Genomic DNA, 26,704 nt, shown 5'->3' on the forward strand with positions numbered 1-26,704 from the left:
GCAGAGCGAGCAGGTCTGGGTGAAACCAGAGGTGAGGGCTCTGAGGCGCACGGTGGCCTTCACTGTGGGTTTGTCCGGCTTAGGATACAGCAGCAAGGAAGCCTTTGACACCGAAGCCCAAGCGGGTACAGAAGGCAAGCGACAGGTTGGTGAGCTCCCGAAAGAAGCTGCGGAAGGAGGACGGGGTCAGGGCCAGCGAGGCCTTGCTGAAACAGCTGAAACAGGTGACCCCCAGGAGCCAGTCCCCTGGTCCCATCCCAGGATAGGGGCAGCCTGGCCCCCAGCTGTGCAGTAGCAGAGAGGTACATGCTGCGGGATTCCAACCTTGTCATCTTGCCCCTTCTAGGAGCTGTCCCTGCTGCCCCTCACGGAGCCTACCATCACCGCCAACTTTAGCCTCTTTGCTCCCTTTGGCAGCGGCTGCCCGATCAGTGGGCAGTGCCAGCTGAGAGGGGCCTTCGGAAGTGGGGTGCTGCCCACGGGCCCTGACTACTATTCCCAGCTGCTTACCAAGGTCAGAAAAATGGCAGTACCTTTTGGGGATGATGAGGTTCTTGAGGAGGTGGAGTTGGGGGTGGCAGACTTGAGCAAAGGGCTGATAGAGTTGGGGCCAGGAGATTATGTCAGTCTCCCTATGCCATCTTGCACACAACACCCCACCCCGCCCCCAGAATAACCTGAGTAACCCGCCGACACCACCCTCGTCGCTGCCCCCCACCCCACCCCCATCGGTGCAGCAGAAGATGGTTAATGGCGTCACTCCGTCTGAAGAGCTGGGGGAGCACCCCAAGGATGCCGCCTCTGCCCGGGATACTGAAGGGGTGCTGAGGGGTAAGTCAGGAGCAGAGTGGGCGCCTCTCGGCCCCACCTTGGTGGCTAGGGTCCTGTGGTGGGGTTTGAGGTAGGAGTGGGTTGTGTGTTGCTCTGTGTGCGTACACAACAGGTGGTCCTTGAGATAGGAAGGGCCTCTTCGAGACTGATTTGTTGGAGCCAAGGAGGGGCTTCTGGAGTCCAGAGCAAAGGCAGCAGGGCAGGGAGAATATTAATGAAGCTTTTGTTTTTGAGGAATGACCAAGTTTCCTTACCCACAGGGTATGAACTCCAGTCAGATCTGCATTTGAAATCTGGCTCCTGCATTCATTTAGCTGTGTTTCTGCAGCCAAGTAACTTGATTGACTTGTGTGAGCCTCAGTTTTCTCACTCTAAAATAAAAATAATACTTAATGGAGGTGTTGAAAGACTATAACCAATGAGCGTACACTGCAGAGTACACTCTTTAGAAAGGCTCAATAAATTTATAGCTCATGTACCCCAAACTGGTAGATGGCTGGATGAGTAGATAGTGGTCGTAGAACTGAGCTAGATCTTGTACCCGTTAGGCTTGAAACGTGGGAGAAAGCACCAGCAGCTCTGGCCTGACCTCAGCCTGACTTTTCTTCTACCTACCCTGCAGATGCTTCAGAAGTGAAAAGTCTAGACCTGCTGGCCGCTTTGCCTACGCCCCCTCACAATCAGACTGAGGATGTCAGGTGCGGAAGGGGCAGAGATGGGGATGAGGAATTGAGGTGGGGGACCAGTTCCTCATTTTTCCTTGTTTCTTCTTTTGACCAATGGTAGATTTCAAATAGAGCTGTAACATCCACAAATCTCTAGATTTGGGAGGGGGCACCTGCTGGGCTGAGGCAGTGAGTGTCTACTTTCGGCCCACAGGATGGAGAGTGATGAGGACAGCGATTCTCCTGACAGCATCGTGCCAGCTTCATCCCCTGAGAGCATCCTGGGGGAGGAGGCCCCCCGTTTCCCTCAGCTGGGCTCAGGCCGGTGGGAGCAGGATGACCGGGCTCTCTCCCCCGTCATCCCCATCATTCCTCGGGCCAGCATTCCAGGTAGAGGTGACTCTGGGCCTGGACCCGGCCTGGCCTGGCCAGGCTGCATTGTCAGAGGTCAGGGAGTGAGGTAGCTGGAGCTCACTATCTTTGTCACTCAGTCTTCCCAGAGAGCAAACCTTATGGGGTCCTGGATCTGGAGGCCACCAGGAAGCTGCCTGCCCCAACTTGGGAAAAGGGCAAAGGAAGCGAGGTGTCAGTCATGCTGACGGTTTCTGCTGCTGCCGCCAAGGTATGTCCTGGGGATGCCTCGGGGCCAGGAGAGGATGCCAGTCAGAGGGCAGCCCCAGGAGCTTCTCTGGATAAATCCAGTCATTTAAACCTGTGTATTGAGGACCTCCTGTGAATGAAAGCCTGAGCCGGAGTGTGGGATTAGAAAAAATGTAGCACAAGGGGCTGCCCTGCCCTCAAGGAGCTCACAGTTCAGGGGTAAAGTGCTACCAAACATGTCCCCCGTCACATTGCATGGAATTCTGTTTTTTTGAAAATGTTATCAGGGTCTTGTGATCAAAGGAAGTTGGAAATCTCCATTAAAATAGCAAAACAGTTTTCTTTATTACAAGGCTCTACAGATCCTTTACTTTGCTAATGTGTACTGATTTACAAGGGCTGGACGCAGTGTGTCGTTTGCTAAGCCCAGTTGCCACAGGTCTCTTGCTGTGAGCTCCCGGTAATGCCCACAGTGATTTGAGAAAGGCTACCTTTAAAGGAGGTGCATGGGAAGAAGCCCAGATGGCTCAGGGGCAGGACTGACAGGCCGCTTAGGGAGCTGCGTTCCGGGTGTCATGCTCCCCACCAAGCTGGTGATGGTTCTCACGCTGCCGCTCTGCCGACTTGGCTGTCGTATCCCCTTTCCTGCCCTGGCAGAACCTGAATGGCATGATGGTGGCAGTGGCAGAGCTGCTGAGCATGAAGATCCCCAATTCCTATGAGGTGCTGTTCCCAGAGAGCCCTGCCCGGGCCGGCATCGAGCCTAAGAAGGGGGAGGCTGAGGGCCCTGGTGAGTATGGCAGAAAAACTCCTGGGGCCCGCAGGGAGTGATAGTGGTGGGAGTCTCTGACCCCATCCTTCCTGCAGGTGGGAAAGAAAAGAGTCTGGGAGGCAAGAGCCCAGAGGCTGGCCCTGATTGGCTGAAGCAGTTTGATGCTGTGTTGCCTGGCTATACACTCAAGAGTCAGTTAGACATCTTGAGTCTCCTCAAACAGGTGGGTCTGTTGGAAGAAGACAGGGTGGGTATCTGGCTAGGACAGAGGAGGCAGAGAGCTTTGGGGCGAGTGGAATCTGGGTGGGAGGAGAGAGGTGACTAGTTAATTGAGGAGCCAGCACTAACGGTACAGGGCTCTCCTATCTTCCCATAGGAGAGCCCTGCCCCAGAGCCCCCCACCCAGCACAGCTACACCTACAACGTCTCCAACCTGGATGTGCGACAGCTCTCGGCCCCACCTCCTGAAGAACCCTCCCCACCCCCTTCCCCTCTGGCACCCTCTCCTGCCAGCCCCCCTGCTGAACCCTTGGTTGAACTTCCAGCTGAACCCTCAGCTGAGCCACCGATCCCCTCGCCTCTGCCACTGGCCTCGTCCCCTGAATCTACCCGGCCCAAGCCCCGAGCCCGGCCTCCTGAGGAAGGTGAAGATTCCCGGCCCCCTCGCCTCAAGAAGTGGAAGGGGGTGCGCTGGAAGCGGCTCCGGCTGCTGCTGACTATCCAGAAGGGTGGTGTGCGGCAGGAGGATGAGCGGGAAGTGGCTGAGTTCATGGAACAGCTCGGCACAGCCTTGCGACCTGACAAGGTGCCTCGAGACATGCGGCGCTGCTGCTTCTGTCATGAGGAGGGGGATGGGGCCACGGATGGGCCTGCCCGCCTGCTGAACCTGGACTTGGACTTGTGGGTGCACCTCAACTGTGCCCTGTGGTCCACAGAGGTATATGAGACCCAGGGCGGGGCGCTGATGAACGTGGAGGTTGCCCTGCACCGAGGCCTGCTCACCAAGTGCTCCCTGTGCCAGCGCACCGGTGCCACCAGCAGCTGCAATCGAATGCGTTGCCCCAACGTCTACCATTTTGCCTGTGCCATCCGCGCCAAGTGCATGTTCTTCAAGGACAAGACCATGCTGTGTCCAATGCATAAGATCAAAGGGCCCTGTGAGCAGGAGCTGAGCTCTTTTGCTGTCTTCCGGAGGGTCTACATCGAGCGGGATGAGGTGAAGCAGATTGCCAGCATCATCCAGCGGGGAGAGCGGCTGCACATGTTCCGGGTGGGCGGCCTTGTGTTCCACGCCATTGGACAGCTGCTGCCCCACCAGATGGCCGACTTCCACAGTGCCACCGCCCTCTATCCAGTGGGCTACGAGGCCACGCGCATCTACTGGAGCCTCCGCACTAACAACCGTCGCTGCTGCTACCGCTGCTCCATCGGCGAGAACAATGGGCGGCCGGAGTTCGTGATCAAAGTCATGGAGCAGGGCCTGGAGGACATGGTCTTCACAGACGCCTCTCCCCAGGGTAAGCACAGGACCCTTGCAGCCATAGTATAGCATTGGGCGAGTTTCTCCCAGAGTCACCTTTCCAATGTTGAGACGAGACCTTCAGGCTCCTTATTGAGTGATCTTGTTTCCCAACCTCCGGCAGGTAGAGGTCTCTTGAAGTTCTCCAGAGAAAGTGTTTTGGCCTTTCTCAGCCACTTTGAATTCTCTGTGTAACTGAAGATACTTTGCTTCTCTGACTATACATATTCCAGCTCCTTTTCTTAATCTCAGTGGATCTAAAGGATACAAGTCTGAGACCCTGTTGCCCAGTTTACCCAATCTCATTTTAGGCTTGAGTTCCTTATGGTTGCTTTCCCCTGGATAAAATCTTTTGACCTTGGTTTCGGTATTAATGGTAAAAGTAACAGAATTAACGTTGTAGTGAGCAGGTATTATGAGCCACAAACTGAGCTGAGTGGTTTATCTAAATTATTTTGTTCCTGCAACCCCTCAAGGTAAGTACTGTTATTATGCCAAGTTTATACATAAACTGAGTAGTGGAGAGATTTAAGTAGTGGGTTAACCAAAAAAATTCGTTCAGGTTTTAGAAAAAACCCAAACAAACTTTTTCACCAACCCAATATTTGCCTTAAGGGCCCCATGGCCAGTATTAGAACCTGAACCTAAGTCTCGTCACTCCAGAACATGCCTGGAGCTTGAGTTGCTCTGTCTCTCATGTAAGGTACATGGACTGTGTTGGGTATCCTGGGCCCTGGGTTCATGTTTCTGTGTCACAAGGCTCTCTGATGCCCCTCCAGGGTGGGAAACCTCCTGGCTTGTTGAGGGAGACTGAGACTGGGAGGCCAAGAGAGGTTCCTGAAGAACCACACACCCTCTTGATAGCAAGGTGGGCAGGCTACAGAAACCACCCTAGCATTGGATGGAGGTTAGGGCTGAGGTCAGTGAGCAGAAGTTGCCTCTGAGGGCTGCTGTCTTTCCTTGTCTCTTAGCCGTTTGGAATCGCATCATTGAGCCTGTGGCAGCCATGAGGAAAGAGGCCGACATGCTGCGTCTCTTCCCCGAGTACCTGAAAGGCGAGGAGCTCTTTGGGCTGACAGTGCACGCCGTGCTGCGCATAGCTGAATCAGTAAGGAAAGGGCCGGGGGCTGGCGGCTGGTGGCTGGGGGCCGGGAGGGCCCTGGAAATGTTGGTCTTGCCCCAGAAGTGCTCAGGCTGAAGTGAGTGTGACCTGTGCCCACAGCTGCCTGGAGTGGAAAGCTGTCAAAATTATTTATTCCGCTATGGACGCCACCCCCTGATGGAGCTACCGCTCATGATCAACCCCACTGGCTGTGCTCGGTCAGAGCCTAAAATCCTCACACACTACAAACGGTGAGCTTGTGGGGCTGGACCAAGGGTTGTGGGTATGCGGTTGGTAGGGCCCTCTGGCTAATTACGAGTGTTTGGGGTTACAGATCAGAGTTCCCTCAGAAAGACTGGGGGTTCACTCTAGCCTCCTGACTTGAGGGTATACAGGTATCACTAGGGTATCCTTTTCCTCCCCAGCCTCTCAGGTGCTTGGGGTTGACCTGCATCTAGGGACACTTCTCGGGTGTCCTGGGAATGGCCCTTGGGGAGGTTCTGGGTAGACGGTGGTGAGATCTTATGTATAAAGGACCCAGATGCCACCTTCCTCTCCTGTGTTGCTTCCAGGGGGCCTGTGATTCTCCCCAGCCTGAGACAGATGCCCCATGAGTGCTAGATTCACCTTCCCGTCCCCAGGCTGAGTTGGTGTCAAAAATAAATAATTAGGAATATAATAGAAAAAAATAATAAAACCTTACATTTGTATAGCACTTTATACTTTTTTTTTCAAAGCGTTTTCACATCCATTATCTCATTTGATCCTCACAACAACCTTATGAGGTAGGTAGGGCAGGTGGTATTATCCCCATTTACAGCTGAGAAAACTGAGACCCAGAAAGGTTAAGTGACTAGACAAAGGTCACAGCTGGGACCAGAGCCTTACCTCTTGACTTGTGGTTCACTGTTCTTGCTGTGTACCACAGTAGCCTGACCTTGGTCCCTGGGTAGAGGGAGGCAGAATCCATGAGAGGAGGGCTTTCTTGAAGGTCTTCGGTTGCTCTTTGGGCTGTTGTAGAGCGTCAAACTCTAGCCCTGCCAGCCCTGGTCCCTGATGCTCTACACCAGTGGTTTTCAAACTGTGTTTCAGAAAGCCCTGGAACACATAAACTGAGTGGGCAGAACTTGGCCCTCTCCATGCATAACTCTCCCCTTCCCCATATTGGATTCAACCAGAAGAGTTCCGTTTCCATCTAGTTTATGTATTGGCATTCCTGTAATGTTTTGTTAAAAAAAAACAAACAAGATTTCTGCTGTATGAGAAAGAGTCAGTTTGAAAACCACTGCTCTGGGATGGGCAAGAACTTGGCTGGTGCCCTAGGGTGGTGAAAAGGCATCCTGCTAGGCAGCAGTCATTCCCCTGCACTGAGCCATCTGCACAGAGCCCAATGTTATGGCGGAGAAAGGGAACAGTCTAAAGAAAGGAAAGGATACCACCATTTGGCTGTGAATTCAGGGCCAGTTTTAATTCAAATCCAGCCCAGTGTGGTAGACATGGCCCCCGTTTGCGGAGCTTCCAGCATGAGCAGGAGATAGGACTCAGAGATTTGAACAAATCCGTTAGCCCAAATTCCAGGCCTGGGCTGCTCGTGAGCACGGCCTTGAGTCTGGTTTGGCAGGAGGGTGGTAGAAGGCGGGGAGATGGGAGAGCAGGCTCAGTGTAGGGGAATCAGTGCCCCTCCCCTCCCTTCACACCTCACCCCGCCATCCTGGGCTCTCTCCGCCACACAGGGTGTTGGAAGGGTCCCCGTAGCTAGTTGCTGCCTCACCACAGCCAAGACTCGGGTGCCTCTACTCCACTCCCAAGGCAGCACGCGCCCTCATTGGAGTGTTACACATCCCAGGGAGGAAGCGGGTGGTATGTGCCTGGTCTGGGCTAGAGCTGTCTTGTCATGGACTGTGGACTGTATCACCTCCCAGGCCCCACACTCTGAACAGCACCAGCATGTCCAAGGCATATCAGAGCACCTTCACAGGCGAGACCAACACCCCGTACAGCAAGCAGTTTGTGCACTCCAAGTCATCTCAGTACCGGCGGCTGCGCACTGAGTGGAAGAACAATGTCTACCTGGCTCGCTCCCGTATCCAGGGCCTGGGTCTCTATGCAGCCAAGGACCTAGAAAAGCACACAATGGTCATCGAGTACATTGGCACCATCATTCGCAATGAAGTGGCCAACCGGCGGGAGAAAATCTATGAGGAGCAGGTATGGGCTGGCAGAGGGGCCATCATGGTGCATTTAGCCAAGGGGCAGGGGCAGGACTGGGGCCAGAGGAGCAGGTGGAAAGCTGCTGTGGGAAGAGGAGGGGAGAGGCAGGAGAAAGGAAGAGTAAGAAATAAAGATGAGCTCACTGCCCAAGCCCACCACCTGACCCCACCACCACCTCTGCTGCCCTTCTCTGATATTCTTGCCCCTTCTGCAACCTCTGCCTTTCTAGAATCGAGGCATCTACATGTTTCGAATAAACAACGAACATGTCATTGATGCTACGTTGACCGGAGGCCCCGCCAGGTGAGAGAGGGATGAGCAAGAAGGGATTTAGGAGTCCCTCAGGGTGGCACCCTGGGGGCGGGCCAACAAGGAACCAGCATCATCCAATCCAGTAGCTTGATACTTCTGCCTTTGTCCCACTGCCTAGGTACATTAACCATTCTTGTGCCCCTAACTGTGTGGCGGAAGTTGTGACATTTGACAAGGAGGACAAAATCATCATCATCTCCAGCCGGCGAATCCCCAAAGGAGAGGAGGTAAGAGGAAGCCTCTCTTAGTGAGTGACAGAGCAGCTCCCTCTTCTCTGCTGAAAGTCCAGTCCCAAGGCCACTGCCCTCCCCGACTTCCTCTGGCGGACTGGCCTTGATTGTGCCCTCTTCTCTTTCCAGCTGACATATGACTATCAGTTTGATTTTGAGGACGATCAGCACAAGATCCCCTGCCACTGTGGAGCCTGGAATTGTCGGAAATGGATGAACTAAGAAGCTTTGAGGCTACCAGGCAGGGGAGTCCCCCCACCCCCAACCTCTTCCCTGAAAGGGATGAGGGGGAAGAGAGGTAGCAGCCAGAGCCAGGACCCAGGGCTGGGGCTGCCGGCTGACCGGAGCCCCTGGAGCAGGAGGCTGGGGCAGAGGGCCCTAGGCCAAGCCCACCCTGGGCACCAGGGATGACCCTCTTCCCCGCCACCGGCCCCCAGGCTGGCATCTCTGCCCCCAGCTCCAGGAGGGGCCAGACAGAAGCAGCCATTGGGCATCTCAGGTTTGAGGGGGATATGGGCCGGGAACTACCCAGAAGCATCTGGGAGGCAGCAGGGAGGAGGGAGGAGGATGTGTGGCCGGGCCTCACAGCCCTGCTGCTCCCACCGACCTCTCTGGCCCAACTCAAGGCTGCAAAGAGACTTGACTAAGCTTGACAATCCCAAAGGCCGGGTCCCACACCTGGCCCTGCCTGCCGGGTCCTGCCCCCACCCTCACCCCCATCCCCTTCCCTCTCGATCTGTCTCTGTCTCCCTCTTCTCCTCTGTGTTTCTGTCTCTCTATGGGTTGTGTTTCCTTGTTTTCCAATCTGACAAATGCAACATGAATGGGAAAGAGGCGCCCAGCTGCCCAGGAGGGCAAGCCAGGCAAGCCGGGCAAGGAGACCCCGCACCCACACCTACCTCATTTAAGTGTTGGATTTTTTGCTGTTTTGAAATGTGAGACCCTCTCCAAGCCCCCTACTGCCCCAACCCTCTCCCCCACCTCACTGCCCTCTTCTGAGTGGGTGGAAGGGGGGTAGGAGGAAGAAGAAAAAACAACAACAAAAAATCCATCTTTGTTTTTAATTACGGGCATGGGATGGTGGTTGAGGCTAATGATGATGAAGATTGGGGATGACTGGCCCCTAGTTGCTCTAGGACTTCCTTCTCCATCTGGACATGGGGGCAGGAGGGGTGTGCTTAGGACCAGAGTATCTCCCTCCTGTTTTCCCAACCCCATCATGAGCCCATTTGCCCTCCAGCCCCTGGATGGGGTGGGTGGGTGGTAGGGTGAGGGCTATCCCTGAGTGGCATGCCCATACCCAGTGAGGCAGGGTGTGGCCCGGAGCTCCCACTTTCCCTCAGTCACCAAACTGCTGCTGGTCTGGTGAGAAGGGGTGGTGATGTGGGGGTGGGGGAGCTTAGTGTCAGCGCGGGGAGGGTGGGGGGTATTTATCTATTTATACATGGGATTGTACATAGTCTTGTGGGGCATGGGGGAGCCGGCTGGAGGTGAGAACCCTCCCCTCTCCCCCCACCCCCGGGGAGAGCAAATGTAAAACTACTAATTTTTGTGCTTTATATATTCTATATAAATATATCTATTTTCTTTTTACAAAACCAGTTTATAAATGGTAGGGGGGTGTGGGGCGGATACATGGAGCTCCCCTTGTGGGGGAGCCCCCTCCATTACCCAACCTACCGCCCTTTTCCTCACCCCCTCCTCCCCACCCCCTGGCTGTGACTGCTGTAAGGTGGGGGTATAGAGGCTGGGCGATTCCCACCCCCTTTTGTATAGTTGGACTATGTTATAACGCACAAAAGTGAGCTGGCCCCAGGGGGAGCCAGAGGGTAATGGGTTCCCCTGCCTCCCTTTCCTTCCCCTTTCTGCCCAAGCTTGTGCTGCAGTTGAACCTCTTCCTGGGGGTAGGGGTAGGTCAGGGGGTGGGTGAGGCCCCAGACCCCTCTCTGGTAGGGAGCCATGGGGATGAAGATGAAGCTTATATGCAGTTCTCTCCTAGGGGCTGTGGGCAAAGGGCATTTTGTAATTAATATTTTCAAGAATCAAATGTCTGGAGTGTGGGGGTGGGCTTGGTGGTGGTGTATGGGTGGGCCTGCTGGAGGGGGAGCACGGTCGCTGTTGTGATTTTAGGTTTGTTTTTGTTTGTTTTTGAATTTGGGGGGTTGTGGATTGATGGGGGTAGGGAAATTTTTTTTTTTAAGCTGCTTCCTCAACTGTTTCAAGCTGCAAATGTTTAAGAGAATAAGATCCCCCACCCCCACAGAAACCACTGTAATGAGATCACAGTGGGGAGACTGGGCTTCTGCCCCCATAGCCATTGGGTGTTCCTTTTCCAAGAGCAGAAGGTCTAGGTTACAGGGAAGGGGAGATTGGCTCCTGCCAGTCAGGCTCTGATTGGGGCTTGGGCCCTGGGATTGGGAAAAGGGGATGGGGCAGACTTTGTAAGCATATGCTAGGTATCTGATAGTCCTGTAGAATTTAGTGAAGAAACCTTATACAGTTTTTAATTTTTATATAAACTAACTCAGACCCAAGCTACAAGGTTGGAATTTTGGTTGTTGGTTTTTTTTTAAGTACCCCGCCTGTATAATTGCATCAGAATTCCCTCCCTCCCCCTCGCCCCCCCCCCATGTTTGTACTTTGGGTTGGTTTACACTTGCACATATTCAATTTTCAGTTTTTTCCCATTTATGGTCTTCTCCCCTCACCTCCAGGACCCTCCCCCTTTTTAAAAAATAAATCTCTGACAAGTGTGAATCCCGTGAAGACTTTATTTTGTGTTGTGTGTATCCTGTACAGCAAGGTTGGTCCTTCGTAACAACGGATGAAATGATTCCCTTTTTTAAAGCGCCCTCTCTCCCTCCAACCCCAGCGCCCCTGTCCTTGGCATGTTTTGTATCAGCGATCATTCTGAACTGTACATAATTTATGTTGCAAGAGGCAAAGGGCAAGTTTTGGATTTTGCTTCTTCCGAGTTTGTTTTTAAACGACAAATAAAAAAAAGAACATTTTAAATACAAGCGACTCCGTCCCGTCACCCTCGCCGTTGGTGGGATCAGTGAGGTCTGAGTGGACCCCGGGAGGGCGGTTTCCGAGGCCAGGACACAACGGAAGGGTGAGCTCCCCGCTTTCCACCCTTGGCTTGCGTAGGTTCTGACGTTGGCGGAAGTGCGTCGCGGTACCGGACGTGGGGCGGGGCTTTCTCCGCCCCCTTGCCCCGGGCCAGCTTCCTAAAGCGAAAGAACCCAGCCGGCGTCTCTCGCGATGGAGGCGGTGAGGAGCGCGGGAAGGTGGCGGGAGGCGGGGGTGCGCTGTGGAGCCCGAGACCCCAGTCAGGGGACTGGGGAACCGGGGCCGGCGCTGGTGCCCAGTCAACGAGAAGTAGGGTGTCTGTCCTAGACCGTGACCCTGCTCCTCCGCTCTTTGGCTGAGCGCATCTCAGCGACTGGGCCGCGCCGCTGCCTGCCTTCGGTCCACCGTACTTTAAGCCCGAGCGGGCAATGACTCCTGCCTCCCTCCTTGAAACCCACGCACTCCCTGGCGATCTCGGACCTCCTCCTCATTTAGCACCTCAAGCCCTTCAGAGGTTTGCCTGAGAGAGAAGGGTCGTGAGCCAGCTTTCCTAGATGAAGCAGGGGGTTCCAAGGGACCCCCGCTTGCAGGTAGCACCTGGTCCCCAGTTTTCCGAGTGTGATCCATAGAATCTTTGGCAGGAGGGACGTCTGAAAGACCTTTATACTGCTTTGAGGTGTTCAGCGAGATAACTTAGCCTTAATAAGACTGAAAAGTGGGGTTTCCCTCAAGGAGGGAATCTTCCAGTGTTAGAGGCCACTGTGTCCCTGATCTAGCTTAGGTCATGCCCTGCTCTGCGATTCTAAGCAGGTGTGTTGGCCTATCTCCTTCTTGGGTAGCAGGCATTGACAGATTGTGGCAGGGCCCTCCCAGAGTTGCTGCAGGTCCCCTACTATCTCTTTGTACCTCTCCTCATTCTCAGGAGCCTTGGTCTGGCACTCTGGAACTCTCCCATTCTCTTCCTTCCTTCCATGTATTCTTTGTCAAACAGAGTAGCTCTTCCTCTCCTGGTTTTTATCATCTCCTACTGTAGTTGTATGATGGCTGCAGGTTCACCTTTCTCTCCATCAGTTACGTGCCCAGAGTAATTCCCTTATTGTGCTCTTTCTCTGCCTGCAGAGAGGTCATGTCCCTCAGATTATAAAGAAGAAATCAAGCCAAAGTAAAGTGATTTTCAACTGGTCACCCAGGCAAGGGAGTAAGTTCTTATAGATTAGGAGAATTTTGAGCAAAAATAAAAGGTCTTATTTCATTAAATTCAAAATGATGTTATTTTTTACTTATAAATTATTATGGCTTACAAAGCATTTTTGTATGGATTTTCTAATTTAGCCATATTTTATGTACTGGATTAGAAGTTTCTTGGAATAGAAATTGTTCTAAAAAGAAAAAAAAAGGGGGGGAGTACACTGGCAGTCCAGTGGTTAGGACTTAACCTTTTCATGGCCAGAGCCTGGGTTCGATTGCTGGTGGGGGAATTAAGATACCACAGGCCACGTGGTGCAGCTGATAAATAAATAAAATGAAGAAAAAAAGAAAAACCCCACTTTGAAAATGCTTAGCCTAGCTGCAGTGGAGGAAGGGTAAGTCAGTGACAGCTGTTATTTAAGGTAGACTGTAGTGAATGCTATCATTAAGATGCAAAAAAAGGACTGTGGCAGCAGAAGGGAGGGAGAAATTACTGTCAGCCCACAAGAGGGCATTGCAGGTTGAGAGAACAGTGTGAGCAAGGGCATAGAAACTGGGGTGTGTAGCGATTAACTGGGGGTCAGCCAGTGGCTGATGTTGCTGGAGCTTTGGATTTTGGTTATAGTTGGAGAAAAGACTGGGAAAGTAGGTTGAGGTCAGGTTGAAGATATTGCATACCACATTAAGTCTGAACTTTGTTTTGTAATAAGGCGACCCATGGAAGATTTGGGGCTTCCCAGGTGGTGCTAGTGGTAAAGAACTTGCCTGCCAATGCAGGAGACACAAGAGACACAAGTTCAGTCCTTGGTCAGGAAGATCCCCTGGAATAGTAATGACAACCACACCAGTATTCTTGCCTGGAAAATGCCATGGACAGAGGAGCCTAGCAGGCTACAGTCCATGGGGTTGCAAAAAGTCAGACATGACAGTGCACGCACACACACACACACACAGAAGATTTATGAGCAAGGTAGTGAGTGTACTTTAAGAATATTCCTAGTGACTTTCTGTAAATGGAGGAGCTACTTCAGAGAGTAGTGAGTTCTTGGTTCCTGGAGTTGAAGTTCCCTTCCAAGTTTCTGAAATGCCTGGGGAGAGAACTTAGTGACAGCATGAAAGACGAATTGAAGAGGAAATAGATTTCCTCTTCTCTTAAACTGTCAGGGATAACAGTTTAGAGAATGTTGCAGAAATGTGATGTAAGAGGCTATGTTAAAGCTGTGAAAGTGGAAAGGAGTGAGATGGATTTGAGGTAATTATTTCTAGCATAGCAGCTTAGTTAATAGACATTAAGGACAAGTTTAGGTCACACCCTGCTCTGTCATTCTAAGTAGGCATGTTAGGATAGCTCATTTTTGGAGAAATCAAGACCACAGTTCAGGCACCTGGGAAGAGAGCAATGCAAAAGCAGAGGTGGGAACCACAGTTAAAAATAATAGGATTGGAGGGACAGATGCTGTTCTATCTTGTATTGAAGCATTTGAGGAGTCTCTGTGACATCTGTGGTGGTCCAGCAAACAACTGGAAAGGTAGATCAGGAGTTTGGAAGAAATTGTGAGTCTTGTAGCAGATATAGGTTGTGTCTCTGTGGCAACCCACTCCAGTACTCTTGCCTGGAAAATCCCATGGACGGAGAAACCTGGTAGGCTGCAGTCCATGGGGTCGCTAGGAGTCGGACACGAATGAGTGGCTTCACTTTCCCTTTTCACTTTCATGCACTGGAGAAGGAAATGGCAACCCACTCCAGTGTTCTTGCCTGGAGAATCTCAGGGACAGGGGAGCCTGGTGGGCTGCCATCTATGGGGCTGCACAGAGTCAGACACGACTGAAGCGACTTAGCAACAACAACTTATGTAGTACAGTAGTCTCAAGTCCCCTGTGTTATTAAATGTAGAGAGAGTAGACATAATTGCCCCACTCCTGTGTGGAGAAATAGGTGGAAAGAAAGTCATATTCAATTGTATCTGACTCTTATGTAGGTATCTATGTCTCTGTTTAGCTGTATGTCTCTTTTTTGTCTCTGTAATGTAGTCTTAGATCTCTCTGTCCATATCAGTGTGAATCATTACCAGTTTCAGTGTTAAAAAGCAAAACACTTGAGAATTATATGCAAACCCACATGCTAGGTGATATGAGAGAAAGATACAAAGAAGTGTAAGATAGTTTCAGGCTTCTAGGAATTTACAGTCTGTTTAGATAGATAATGAACAAAATAACTGTAGCACAGTGAAGTAAGTAAGTATCATATGGTGGGTACAATAATTTCTACAGAAGTCACTGTTTCTGTTTCTTTGTATAGGTCTTTGTGAGACTGCTTTACTGCTAAACAGTCCTCTCTCCCACTTATAAATGATGAGGCTGTTGTTCCGATAGCTATGCCAAAATGCCAGGCCATGATGAAAGTCTTATGCAGCCTAGAGAGAAGAGAGGGAGATTACCCCCCTGCCCCCACCCTGGCCTATTAGAGGAGGGAAATTTAGAGCTCTCCAACCAGCTTGACCCTGTTTACCAGCCAACCTCCCAGGTTCAAGCCAAGGCCTTTAAATTCATGTTACGGCTGCAGCTGTGGACTTTACTGTGAGTAAAGTCACTGTGAAGTGTGACTTTAAGATACTTTGGGAATATTACCCAAAAAGAGCAAATAGAGTCAAAACTATTGATTCCAGCAGACAAAAATGATCATGATCTCTCCTGGGTTCCTAGATAACAATGAAATTTCTAAATGTTCCCACTTGAGGGAGCACAGATGCTCTGAAGGTTTCTGTGTATTCAGAGCACTTTCTAATCTCAGACTGTCATAAACAAGGAAACTTGGGAAACCAGCCCCCTCTGGGCTATAGCAGCCTTTGACTCACAAGGGTGTTGAGAGGACTCAGTTCCCTAGTTTCAGAACATTTATCCTTCTCATCTACCCCTCAGTCATTCAAACTTTGATCCTTGCTGACAGTCAGCTGCTGGGACCCTCCCCAGATGCAGCCCTCTCTCGTGGTAAGCTGTATGTCAGTGACTCGGGTGCCTACACCTACACTTAGTGACTATTTGAAGGAAAGCAGTGTTGTCTCTCCAGCTTCCATATTTTTATAAATAGGTCTGTGAAAGTCTTGTGGGGCCAACTTTAAGCTCATATTTTCTAGTGTCAGCTTTTAAGTCCTAAATGTTTCATTAGCCAATGTAGTATATAAGACCATGAGCTTTGGAACCACACAGACCTGTATTCAGATCCCCATTTCACCCCTTGCCAGCCATGGGCAGTTTGCTTAATATTTCTTGAACCTCAGTTTCCTAATCTGTGAAAATAAGGCTGATAATAGTATTCACCTCAGGGTTATAAAGATTAAATGAGATAATATTGCTAAAGGACCTTGTAGTGCTTTAAAGGAAGTCATTAGTTCACCAGCCCTTCCCCGAATGTTGCCAGGCTCAAATGGATGGAGCCTAAGATAGGCTGAATCTTTGTTTCTCTTGTCTTTCCAGGTCCCTTCTTCAGATAGCTACCCAGCTGTGGAAAATGAGCATCTTCAAGGTAAGTTTACTGAGGAAAGGAAACTGGTATGAAAACAATAGCCTGATCCTAATTCGTATTCAGCAGTGCTTTTGAATTTTTCCCAGAGTCTTCCCTGGGAAAATCAAGGCTGGGCCAGATAATGTGCCAAACTACATAAATCAGGAACAAGTGATTTTCCAGGATCACCTAAGAATAAATGTTGGGCAGGGTGAGGATGATTAATATCTTCAGTCATCAGACCACTTGAGAGAAACTTTTGAGGTACAGGGAGAACTTTCATAGGCAACTCTGGGCTGGCTAACCATGTTTGAAGTCCCTGGTATGTTCTGAGTAGCCCAAACAATGCCACTAGGATTTTATCATCCAGTGATCTCACTAAACCCCCTGAGTATACACAAGAAGTTATAGAAAGGACTTGAAAACCCTTAGAACTAATCCAGAAATAGAGGCACTAAACCCTAAAATTCAGGGCACAGGAGAAGGGAATTCCAGCATCTGCCCAAATACCTGGTTAGAGCAGGGTGGTCCAACCCGGTCATCTGGAAAGAAGCAAAATTATAGGCATCTCTGGTAAAGGGTTTTGCCCAGGAACACTCAGTTTTTCTCACATGTTTAAGGCATTAGGAGTACATACTTTCTCAGAGGATTAAAATATGGGATGAGACTCTGGGATATATTATTAAAGGTCTGTGAGTTCTCCACAAGAATTTTTAAATGTTCTATTTTCATGTCATTAGTATCCAAAAAAGTTGATATAGTCATATTTTGAATTACCTGGATGATTCTTTATAATTGATGACTGCACCGTGATGTCAGTGCTTATTTTGTGTTTCTGAGTGCATTTGCATTAGCATCAACTGAGGCAGGGGTAAGAAACTCAAATTGTCTACATGGATCAAGTAGTGACGTGGGTTGCATATGATTACAATAAACTGGTTCTCGTTGCATCTAAAAGGAGGCAGCAACTAACCTAGTCTGGTTAATTGCTGCTTTTCAGGAATTCAAGACCTAGTTTTGTCAGATCTTCTGATTATGAAAAGAAGCTGAGAATTTGGATTCTTATAAATCTCCAGAATTGTGTAATTGGGCAGCTAATTTTAATTATTTAAATTAATTATTTACATACTGTGAAAACCAAACCAAATATGTTTGCAGGCCTGTAGCCTATAATATTATTTAGCTATCATTGTAGCATGTCTTGAACTGGTGTCAAAAGACACGTTCTTGGGAGTCTGTGAGTTTTCAAATTTGCTGAACAATGGTGGCCTTCCAGTTAGAGATGGTGGGTTTAATACATGTATCTACTTTTGTTCCTTCACAAAAAGCCACTAAAGCCACCATGAAGGAATTATTCTTGAAAGTACAAAAACCATCAAAATAGGGAGAACAAGCAAGGAGACAATGGCAATGAATTTTTGGAAGCTGGAAAGCAGACAGAAGAGTGGTAAATGCCTTAGCATACCTGAGAAAACTCAACTGTAACTAGCAGAGGGGAAAGCCCAGAAGCGCCGAAGGTCGAAGGAGGAGTCACATCCCAAGACTTCCTACCCCACTAAGGGCAGCTGGAAAACGGCCCATCCTAACTTTGGCACAGACTGGAGGTACAGAAAGGGGCTGAGCTACTGTGCTGAAAACATGAGCGTGAGGTGAACTATACTGGATGCTGAGACCCTAGTCCTTTTCCCCCACTCAGTTTTCAGAATGCTGATAGAAAAGACTTCATCCTCAAGCACAAAGTCAAATGAATAATCCTTTTCTTCAGAATCCCACTGAAGGAAAAACCTAAAAATATAAGTACTGACTGTTCCCCATCTAAATGGTTCACAGTTAACAAGACTCATCTACACAGATAAAGCTTCTAATCAGCTTTAAAGACTCCATTCTTAAAATATGGTTTGAATCCTCCTTTAAACCAAGGATTACCAGACATCTAAAGAAAGCCTCTAATGCGAAAAGACTGATCCAGACTGTCCCCCCAAATGAAGAAGAAAAAAGAAAAAGATAAACAGGAAAAAAAGCAACAGCAGGAAAAGTCAATGCATAAAGAACACTTTAAAAACTAACGTTAATACTTACTCAAAGAACATATTTCCACCATGAAGCAAGTATAGGATGCAATTTTTTAAAGAAAAGGAATGTTCAGAAAAGAAAAAAGGAGCTCTTACAAATTAAAAATATAACAGCAAAAGTGTTAAACTAAGTAGGAGGTTTGGAAGATCAAGTTGAAGAAATCTCTCATAAAGTAAGAATTAAAAATCAAAGTGAACTCACAGACATAGAAAATAAACTTATGGTTACCAAAGGAGAAAGAAGGGGGATAAATTAGGAGTATAGGATTAGCAGATACAAACTACTGTGTATATAAAAGAAACAGCAAGGTCCTACTGTATAGCACAAGGAACTACATTTGGTATCTTGTAATAAACTATGATGAAAAAGGAAAAAAGTGAAGAAAGAGGAAATAGAAAAAAGAAACAGTGGTTAGTACCTCCTTATCCTTGGGGGATACATTACAAGACTCCCGGTGGATGCCTGAAACCACAGATAGTATTAAACTGTATATATAATTTTTTTCCTGTATATCCTGACTTATATACATACATACCTATGAGTGTAATGACTTACATACATACATACCTATGAGTGTAATGACTTATATACATTCATACCTATGAGTGTATGCATGCTAAGTTGCTTCAGTCGTGTCTGACTCTGTGCGACCATATGGACTATGTAGCCTGCCATACTTCTCTGTCCAAGGGATTCTCCAGGCAAGAATACTGAAGTGGATTCCCGTGCCCTCCTCGGGGAGGCTCTTCCCTGCCCAGGGATGAACCCACATCTTTTGTGTCTCCTTCATTGACAGGCGAGTTCTTTACCACTAGTACCACCTGGGAAGCCCCGTGTATACCTATGATAAAGTTTAATTTACAAATTAGGCACAATAAGAGATTAACAACAACAATAATAAAATAGAACAATGATAACAGTATACTAAGAGTTATGTGAATGTAGTTGGTCAGTCTAATAAGAATAAGGTGTATGTGTGCTCATTCGTGTCTGACTCTTTGTGACCCCACGGACTATAGCCTGCCAGGCTCCTCTGTCCAAGGAATTTTCCAGGCAAGAATACTGGAGTGAGTTGCCATTTCCTGCTCCCGGGGATCTTCCCAACCCAGGGATCAAACCTGCGTCTCTCAGTCTGTCTACCTCTAAATATCTTACTGTACAAACATAATACCTTTCACATCTTGACTAAGCACTTTTCACACACTGACCCTATAACTTTTGCAATTGAGTTGCAACAGCAAAACTAGCATGATTTCCTGTTTCTTCTCAGTTTTACAGATAGCAGATTCATTTCTACCATAGATCTTAGCAACCTCAGCATATGATTGTTTTTCTTGGCCTTATTAAGTTGAGAACTTTCACCTTTTCACTTATAGGAAGCATTCTAGGTTTTAGGACTTCCCTGGTGGCTCAGTAGTAAAGAATCCGCCTGCTGTGCAGGAAATGGGTTCAATCCCTGGGTTGGACACCACTGAGCGACTCATCACACACACACACACAGCACTAGGGCTTCAATTTTACATATGCTTTATGGCCAATTAGTAAATAAAATAAGGGTTTGTTATTGTTAGTCACTAAACTAGTGCCAGACTTTGCAACCCCAGGGACTGTAGCCTGCCAGGCTCCTCTGTCCATGAGATTTCCCAGGCAAGAATACTAGAATGGGTTACCATTTCCTTCTTCAAGAAACTCGGAGTCTTAACTGCTAGGCCATCAGAGACATCCTCCAAAATAAGGGTTACTTGCACACAAGCACAGTGATAACATCCATGACAGTCTGATCACTGAGAGAGCTACTAATGAGTAGTGGATGGGATATGCTGGACAAAGGGATGATTGCCTCCCAGGGTTGGAACTGAGCTGAATAGCAAGAGATTTCATCACGCTGCTCAGGATGCCACACAATTGAAAACTTATGAATTGCTTGTTTCTGGAATTTTCTATTTAATATTCAGACAAGGTTTGATTATGGGTAACTGAAACGGTGGAAAGTAAAACCCTGGATTAGGTGAGTGGGGCAGGGGGAACTACTGTGTTTTAAAAACAACAAAAACAAACGTTAAGGGTTAGTTTTGGAAGTCCAAATAATAGGAGTTACAGAAAGAGAAAAATGACAACACAGAGGGAAGGAAACAATCAAGGAAGTAATTCAAGAACATTTCCTAGAACTGAAGAACATTAGTTTTCACATTGAAAGAACTCGTTGAATATTCAGCACAACGGGTGAAATTCACCCCCCCTCCCAAAGCACAGTCATCATAAAATTTCAGAACACCGAACAAAGAGAAGATCCTGAGTTTCCAGAGAGAAAATAACAAGACATATACAAAGAATCAGAAGGGCCTAGGACCCCAAACTCTCAATAACACCAGAAGCTTGGAAGGCAGTGAAGCAGTGCCCTCAATATTCTGCAGGAAAATAAAGTTCAACCTAGAATTCTGTAGCCAGACAAATTTAAATCAAAGATGAGGGTAACATAGAGATGTCTGCAGGGTGCAAGATCTCAAAAAATTTACCTCCCCTGCACCCTTTCTCAGGAAGCTACTGGAAAATGTGCTTCACCAAAACAAGGGAATAATCAAAAAAGGAAATCATGGGATACAGGACACAAGAGTGCAAACGCAGGAGAGACGTGAAAGGGGTCCCAGGACGGAAATGAAGGGAGATCTCAAGATGACAGAAGTGCGCGGCAGGCAAACCAGCCCAGATTTGAGCAGGTCAGAAGGCTCCAGAGAGACTTCTTTGGGTAGTTAAATTGATAGACTATCCCATGCTTCTGAATTTCTTGAAAGGAGACTTAAACAATTGGTAAGGAGTTTGGGGATTGAATTAGTTATAAGTACTAAACATAGAGAACTAAGCAAACAAAAAGACAGCTATTAACTCCAAGGAAAATAAAGTTGTGAAGAAAAAAAAATCAGAGTTTACTACTTGAGGTAGCTCAGAATAATGAATATTCAGTCAAATTATTTAAATACTGATGTAATTTAACTTCTGGGAGAATGGAGAGTTAGGAGGTACAGGTTTATAATGAGGTCCTGGTAGGACATAGAATTGAAAATTTTCATCTTCCTCATATGATAATAGAGAGTGCCTGTCATCTTCCTTGCACGATAATAGTTAATGCCTAAAAGTGAAAAAAAAAAGGTAGCAATATAAGCATATTATTTATAGACATAGAAATAAGTACCAAAATAATCAGCTAACGAGGTTTCATCTCTGGGGAGGGGTGGAAGGAGGTGGGTGCTAGGAATTGCAGTTTTTCTTAACAAAATTATAGAACTATTTGACTCTCTAAACTGTGTACCTATATAACTTTGGTAAAAAAATTAAAAATAAAAAACCAACTGATAAGGATTTAAGAGCATTTAAGAACTTTGGAATCACGTAGATCTGTGTTTGAGCCTTTCTCGTTACTGATGATATGACGTTGAGCAGTTTTTGTTTTATGTCTTTCTGTCTGTTTTCTCCGATGAAAAATGACAATATTTGCCTTACAGATTAAATGACATAATATTTTTAGATATACAAGCATACCATGTAGCACATTTGGGCTGTTCTTTTGGGGGTTGCTGCTCTAATAGAACAAGCAGTTAAAGTCAGAGGAATGGAAAGGCAAACACAGCCATTGTCTAGAGTAGGTGGGGTGATGTCTGATTCACACAGTCATCCCAGGATGGACTCTCAGGTTGTTTGCGGCCAGGTCAGTTGAGCACTGGGCTCTAACTTAGTGCTGTTCTAAAATGGCCCACCTTGGACCATGACTTCCTCATCTGTGAGTCTAACAAGAATTTTAAGAAGTTTACTTCTTGGATTTTAAGACGCTTAATTACATTTTAATTGAGAAAGAGAACAAGTGAAAATGTGCTAAATATATGAGAAGGAAAATGAGTTAAAGGTGAGAAAAAAAAAACTTTTAGACTAGAACAGGTTAATGAAAGTTTTATAGATTTTGTTTTAGTCAGCCATCTTTTGCCTAAGGAGCCAATAGATACAGTTCTTCCTGGGGGTGAAGTTGGATCAAATGGTTTCTAAGGAGTTTATCCAGGTTTTGTGGGAACAATAGCAACAAAACAGAATATCTGTTCCTGTTGTCCTTTATAAGGGGGCCTTATAAATCATGCTGTAAATATCTGAGCAACTGCCACACTTTTATTTTCTGCCTCTTTTGATTGTGAGTTGTTGCATGGGAGGAAGCTACTAACTATCTCACCCTATGTAGAGACTCCGGAATCCAACAATAGTGTGTATACTTCCTTCATGAAGTCTCATCGCTGCTATGACCTGATTCCCACAAGCTCAAAACTGGTTGTATTTGATACTTCCCTTCAGGTGGGTGAAATCCTCTTTTCCCTTACCCCTTCCTCGGAGCCTCTGGTTCAATACCTCTCATCCTACCTCATCCCAAGGGTGATAAGCTTGTCCTTCTATGTGGTTAGGCTCCCATTTTCCCCAGCATACCCAACCCCTGTTCTTTTCTAGCCCTGCTTCCTGTGAATTTTCCTTTGTGGTTATTACTCTTTCACTACAGGTAAAGAAAGCTTTCTTTGCTTTGGTGACTAATGGTGTCCGGGCTGCCCCTTTGTGGGATAGTAAGAAGCAGAGTTTTGTGGGTAAGCAGTTTTTGGAACACTGTTTTATTGGTGTCTTGTACTGGGCATGGAGAAAAGCTTTTGAGCAGTGCTGAGGGCTGTTATCTTGGCCTCTAGGCATGCTGACCATCACTGATTTCATCAATATCCTGCACCGCTACTATAAATCAGCCTTGGTAAGGCTCCTGAACCCATGACCAAAACCACTTTCCCTGCCCAGAGTCCCTCACTCTCATCTCCTTTCTTCCAAGCAAACTACAAGGGGTTAATAAAGCGGCGAGATCAAGTCTTAGGTTTGTTGCCTCTGCTTTCAGGTGCAGATCTATGAGCTGGAAGAACACAAGATAGAAACTTGGAGAGGTATGTGGAGAGCGAGGGCTATGAAAGGATAAAGGGATGGAGAGTTTCCTGGGAAACAGTTTTTCATGGTAATACTTTGTGAACCTCCCTTTTCCCTTCAGAGGTGTACCTACAGGACTCCTTTAAGCCACTTGTCTGCATTTCTCCTAACGCCAGGTGAGTTCCACCTATCCATTTGTCTGGAAGGGGAAAGAGGCTTGCCATCAGCATAGCTAAGGCCCTAGATACCCAAAGAGCCAGGAACAGAAGAGAAAAAAGACCCTCCTCCCAAACACACACACATGCACACACACACACGCACGCACATTCTTTAGGTCTGGTCTGAACCCCCTGCTCTTCTCCCTTAACCACCTGTTTGTAAGCACACTCTAAAGAGCTACTCCAGCACCCTCAGGCCCACCACTGTGGAACTTATCGTTAATCCCTACCTTCCCACAGCTTGTTTGATGCTGTCTCTTCATTAATTCGAAACAAGATCCACAGGCTGCCAGTTATTGACCCGGAATCAGGCAACACCTTGTACATCCTCACCCACAAGCGCATCCTCAAGTTCCTCAAGTTATTTGTAAGTGCTCCTCAGCCCAGTTTTTACTTCTTATATACTGGTTGGGCCTTGAAAAAAATTCAAGGTGTTGGTTATTTCCTCAGATCACCGAGTTCCCCAAGCCAGAGTTCATGTCTAAGTCTCTGGAAGAGCTACAGATTGGTACCTATGCCAACATTGCTATGGTCCGCACCACCACCCCTGTGTACGTGGCTCTGGGCATCTTTGTACAGCACCGAGTCTCAGCCCTGCCAGTGGTGGATGAGAAAGGTGAGGGATCGGGCACAGGGAGGAGGGCTCCAGGGAGGCTGTGGGAAAATCTGCTGTCCCCTCAGCTCAGCCCGGAAGGTGGTTCTGTAGGCAGGGGGAGCCGTGGATGCCAGATCCTCCTTGCTGAGCTGCCTCTGTCCCCCTAGGGCGTGTGGTGGACATCTACTCCAAGTTTGATGTTATCGTGAGTGATTGTGGGGGCGGGGTTGGGAGGTAGGGAAAGGGGTGGGGTGTTGAATGTGGAGAGGGAGAAGAGTCTCTTCTGGGACCTAAGGGTTTTAGAAGCTTCCAAGCTTTCAAATTCTGTTTGAAAAGGAATTGAATGAGCTGGGCGTGGCTTGTGGGCATGGCTGACACCTACTTGAAATCACTCTGAGGTGGGGTGGGCTCAGGGTTTGGGACTCCCTTGCTTCCCTGCATGAATCTTCCTCTCTCTCCCCAGAACCTGGCAGCAGAAAAGACCTACAACAACCTAGATGTGTCAGTGACCAAAGCCCTGCAACACCGATCACATTACTTTGAGGGTGTTCTCAAGTGCTACCTGCATGAGACTCTGGAAGCCATCATCAACAGGCTGGTAGAAGCAGAGGTAGGGGCCCAGCAGTCCAAAAGGAGCTGGGGGAGCAGCTCGGGTTTGGCATGGAGGATGGGGACTGAAGGGCTCACCTTAACTGAGGCTGGCACTAAACATCCCTTTCTCCCTCCTGGCTCTGTGCAGGTTCACCGACTTGTAGTGGTGGATGAGAATGATGTGGTCAAGGGGATTGTATCCCTGTCTGACATCTTGCAGGCGCTGGTGCTCACAGGCGGAGAGAAGCCCTGAGCCAGGGGAAGGGGTCGTGCAGCACCAGGGCATATGCCCCACTCACTGCCTGCCCAAAGCTCTGGGAACCACAGATGAGACCTTTAGAGAATTGTGGCTGTTCCCTGCCCAGGAGCCCCCTACCCTTCTACATGGGAGGAGGGAACATGTTGGGAAGGAAGGAAAATGGATTTTTAGCTCTCCTTATCCTCACCTAGCCCATCCTAGCCCCTTTCTTTTTAGACATAGCCCCCTTTCTGAGTGACCTATGGACTCTGTGCTCCTCAGGCAAATCCTGATCTCTAAGAGATCCCCAGACCTCACCCAGCCTTTGCCTCTGTCCCTGACTCCACCCTAAGAAAATAGGCATAACAGGACTCTGCATAAAGATGTTTTTATTCATCATGTTTCATGCTGTATGGAGGAGGCTGAGTCCATGTAGTGGCATTTCTTCCTCTAATGGGAGTGGGGAGGATCATGGGGAGGAGGACCCTTGGCTTCCTGTGCTGTGTGCATATGAAAGGAGATGAGAGTTGCAGGGAGGAGGAGGGCAGAATGGTTAGCTGAGGTTATTGCTTTTCCTGGCAAACCTAATTAAAATGACAGGAGCCTCTTCATGGTATTTCGGTGTTTGATTTTTGTAATTGCTCCAATGTTTCTACTTCATATGGCTTCTTCAGCTCATCATTACGAACAATAATAGCAAACACACACACATATTAAACTGTGTGCCGGCCACCATTCTCAGTGCTTTACATATATTACTTCAGTTAATCCTCAGAACAATAGTAGATACTATTTCAGTTTTACAGATTTTTTTTTTTTAACTGAGGTACAAAAAGGCCAAGTAACTAGCCTACAGCCACACAGTTAAAGTAGAGCTAGGATTTGAGCTCAAACAGTCTTGCTTTAGAACTTAATGCACTTTATACCACTACATCAGATTCACTGTCTGTCTAATTCTCTGTTCGTAACAGTTTCCCACCCTGTTCCCTGCAGTCCCCTTATCACCTCGCTTTCTCCTCTGCCTGGACCGTAGCTGGCACCCAAGGAAACTCCCGTAACAGCGCTAAGCCTCTGTCTCCAGAGAGGAGAAAGACCGAGGGTCTCCTCTGGGTTGGCAGAGGTACCTGTCGCTATCATCCACTTTTCTTAGGGAAGGTTGGACTCTGGATTTTGCTCAACCAACACTGTCTTTGAACTCATAAATCCCTTTCTTCCAAGGTAGATAAGAGCTGGAGAGTGAGGGGTGGGGAGCAGCAGGATTATGGTCACCCTGTCAGACCCTCTCCCTCTGCTGAAACTATTTGGACCAAAGCAGTAGTCCAAGCAACTGGCACCATAAGGGCTGCTAGATGGTTGGGTATGAACCACATTCTGGAGACTGTCTCACCACTGCCTTAGCGATATGGTACCATTTCCTATCCTAGATTTGAAGGAGTTTCTGAGTACTTCCTTGCCCCTACCCAGACCATGCCTGATAATTCATGACCCTGGCTATTCTGTAGTGGTTCCTCCAAACCAGGTTTCTCCATGGAACACAGGGAGAAGCACCGGGCACTGCTCTAAGCCCTTCTGTCAGTGCTGCATTGTGGGGCTTCTCCAAAGCCCCTGCTTCTGCATTCGTCCCTTCAAAGCTCTCACAGCACATTCCCACACTTGAGGGAGGGAGGCTTATAAGTTATTAGAATTAGGGTATGTTTATGTGTGTGTGGGTGTGTGCATGATGGAAAGGACAGATGTCGCCTTATGTCACATTCCATCGTGTCTAGGGAGGAGGCAAGGACTTTTAAAGCCTTGGGGCTCTGGTGGGACCTGGGTGGAAGGAAGCAGCTTCAAGCAAGAGCCACCCCACCGGTGTAGCTGGTAGGTGTAAAGCGGGCTGAGCGGATGGGATAGAGGATGTTTGGGTTCTCTCTAAAGGTCCATGTTAGGGAGCAGGAAGCCTGGGTTTTGTTTCCGTGGTTGCCAGTAAGTCGGTGCCCATCCTAAAACAACCCTCCTGGCTCATCACCTTAAAAGGAAGGGTCTGTGTCCAAGGGCTCTGTATACTTGAGTG

General features: G+C 48.2%; 2 protein-coding genes across 2 annotated transcripts in view; both read left to right on the forward strand.

Moving 5' to 3' along the window:
- Positions 1-9,553, forward strand: part of KMT2D (lysine methyltransferase 2D) — a 33,138-nt gene extending 23,585 nt beyond the window's left edge. The window contains exons 42-56 of the mRNA XM_068969972.1: positions 84-224; positions 347-514; positions 672-831; positions 1,454-1,529; positions 1,711-1,886; positions 1,988-2,118; positions 2,754-2,886; positions 2,964-3,091; positions 3,245-4,385; positions 5,359-5,495; positions 5,610-5,740; positions 7,412-7,697; positions 7,930-8,003; positions 8,131-8,239; positions 8,372-9,553. Of these exons, the coding sequence (XP_068826073.1) occupies positions 84-224; positions 347-514; positions 672-831; positions 1,454-1,529; positions 1,711-1,886; positions 1,988-2,118; positions 2,754-2,886; positions 2,964-3,091; positions 3,245-4,385; positions 5,359-5,495; positions 5,610-5,740; positions 7,412-7,697; positions 7,930-8,003; positions 8,131-8,239; positions 8,372-8,464 (3,084 nt within the window). The 3' untranslated portion in view covers positions 8,465-9,553. The remainder of the gene's footprint in view (positions 1-83; positions 225-346; positions 515-671; positions 832-1,453; positions 1,530-1,710; positions 1,887-1,987; positions 2,119-2,753; positions 2,887-2,963; positions 3,092-3,244; positions 4,386-5,358; positions 5,496-5,609; positions 5,741-7,411; positions 7,698-7,929; positions 8,004-8,130; positions 8,240-8,371) is intronic.
- A 1,928-nt stretch (positions 9,554-11,481) lies between these two features.
- PRKAG1 (protein kinase AMP-activated non-catalytic subunit gamma 1) lies at positions 11,482-25,239 on the forward strand. Its single transcript, XM_068971794.1, has 12 exons — positions 11,482-11,515; positions 15,977-16,025; positions 22,300-22,409; positions 22,609-22,690; positions 22,787-22,845; positions 22,984-23,029; positions 23,131-23,185; positions 23,468-23,594; positions 23,678-23,843; positions 23,990-24,027; positions 24,286-24,432; positions 24,562-25,239. Exons 1-12 carry the CDS (start codon positions 11,507-11,509, stop codon positions 24,664-24,666), a joined length of 993 nt encoding a protein of 330 aa, XP_068827895.1. The 5' UTR covers positions 11,482-11,506; the 3' UTR covers positions 24,667-25,239.
- Positions 25,240-26,704: the final 1,465 nt, after the last annotated feature.

The sequence above is a fragment of the Capricornis sumatraensis genome, chromosome 4, assembly GCF_032405125.1.
Source record: "Capricornis sumatraensis isolate serow.1 chromosome 4, serow.2, whole genome shotgun sequence".
In the NCBI taxonomy this organism is placed as follows: domain Eukaryota; kingdom Metazoa; phylum Chordata; class Mammalia; order Artiodactyla; family Bovidae; genus Capricornis; species Capricornis sumatraensis.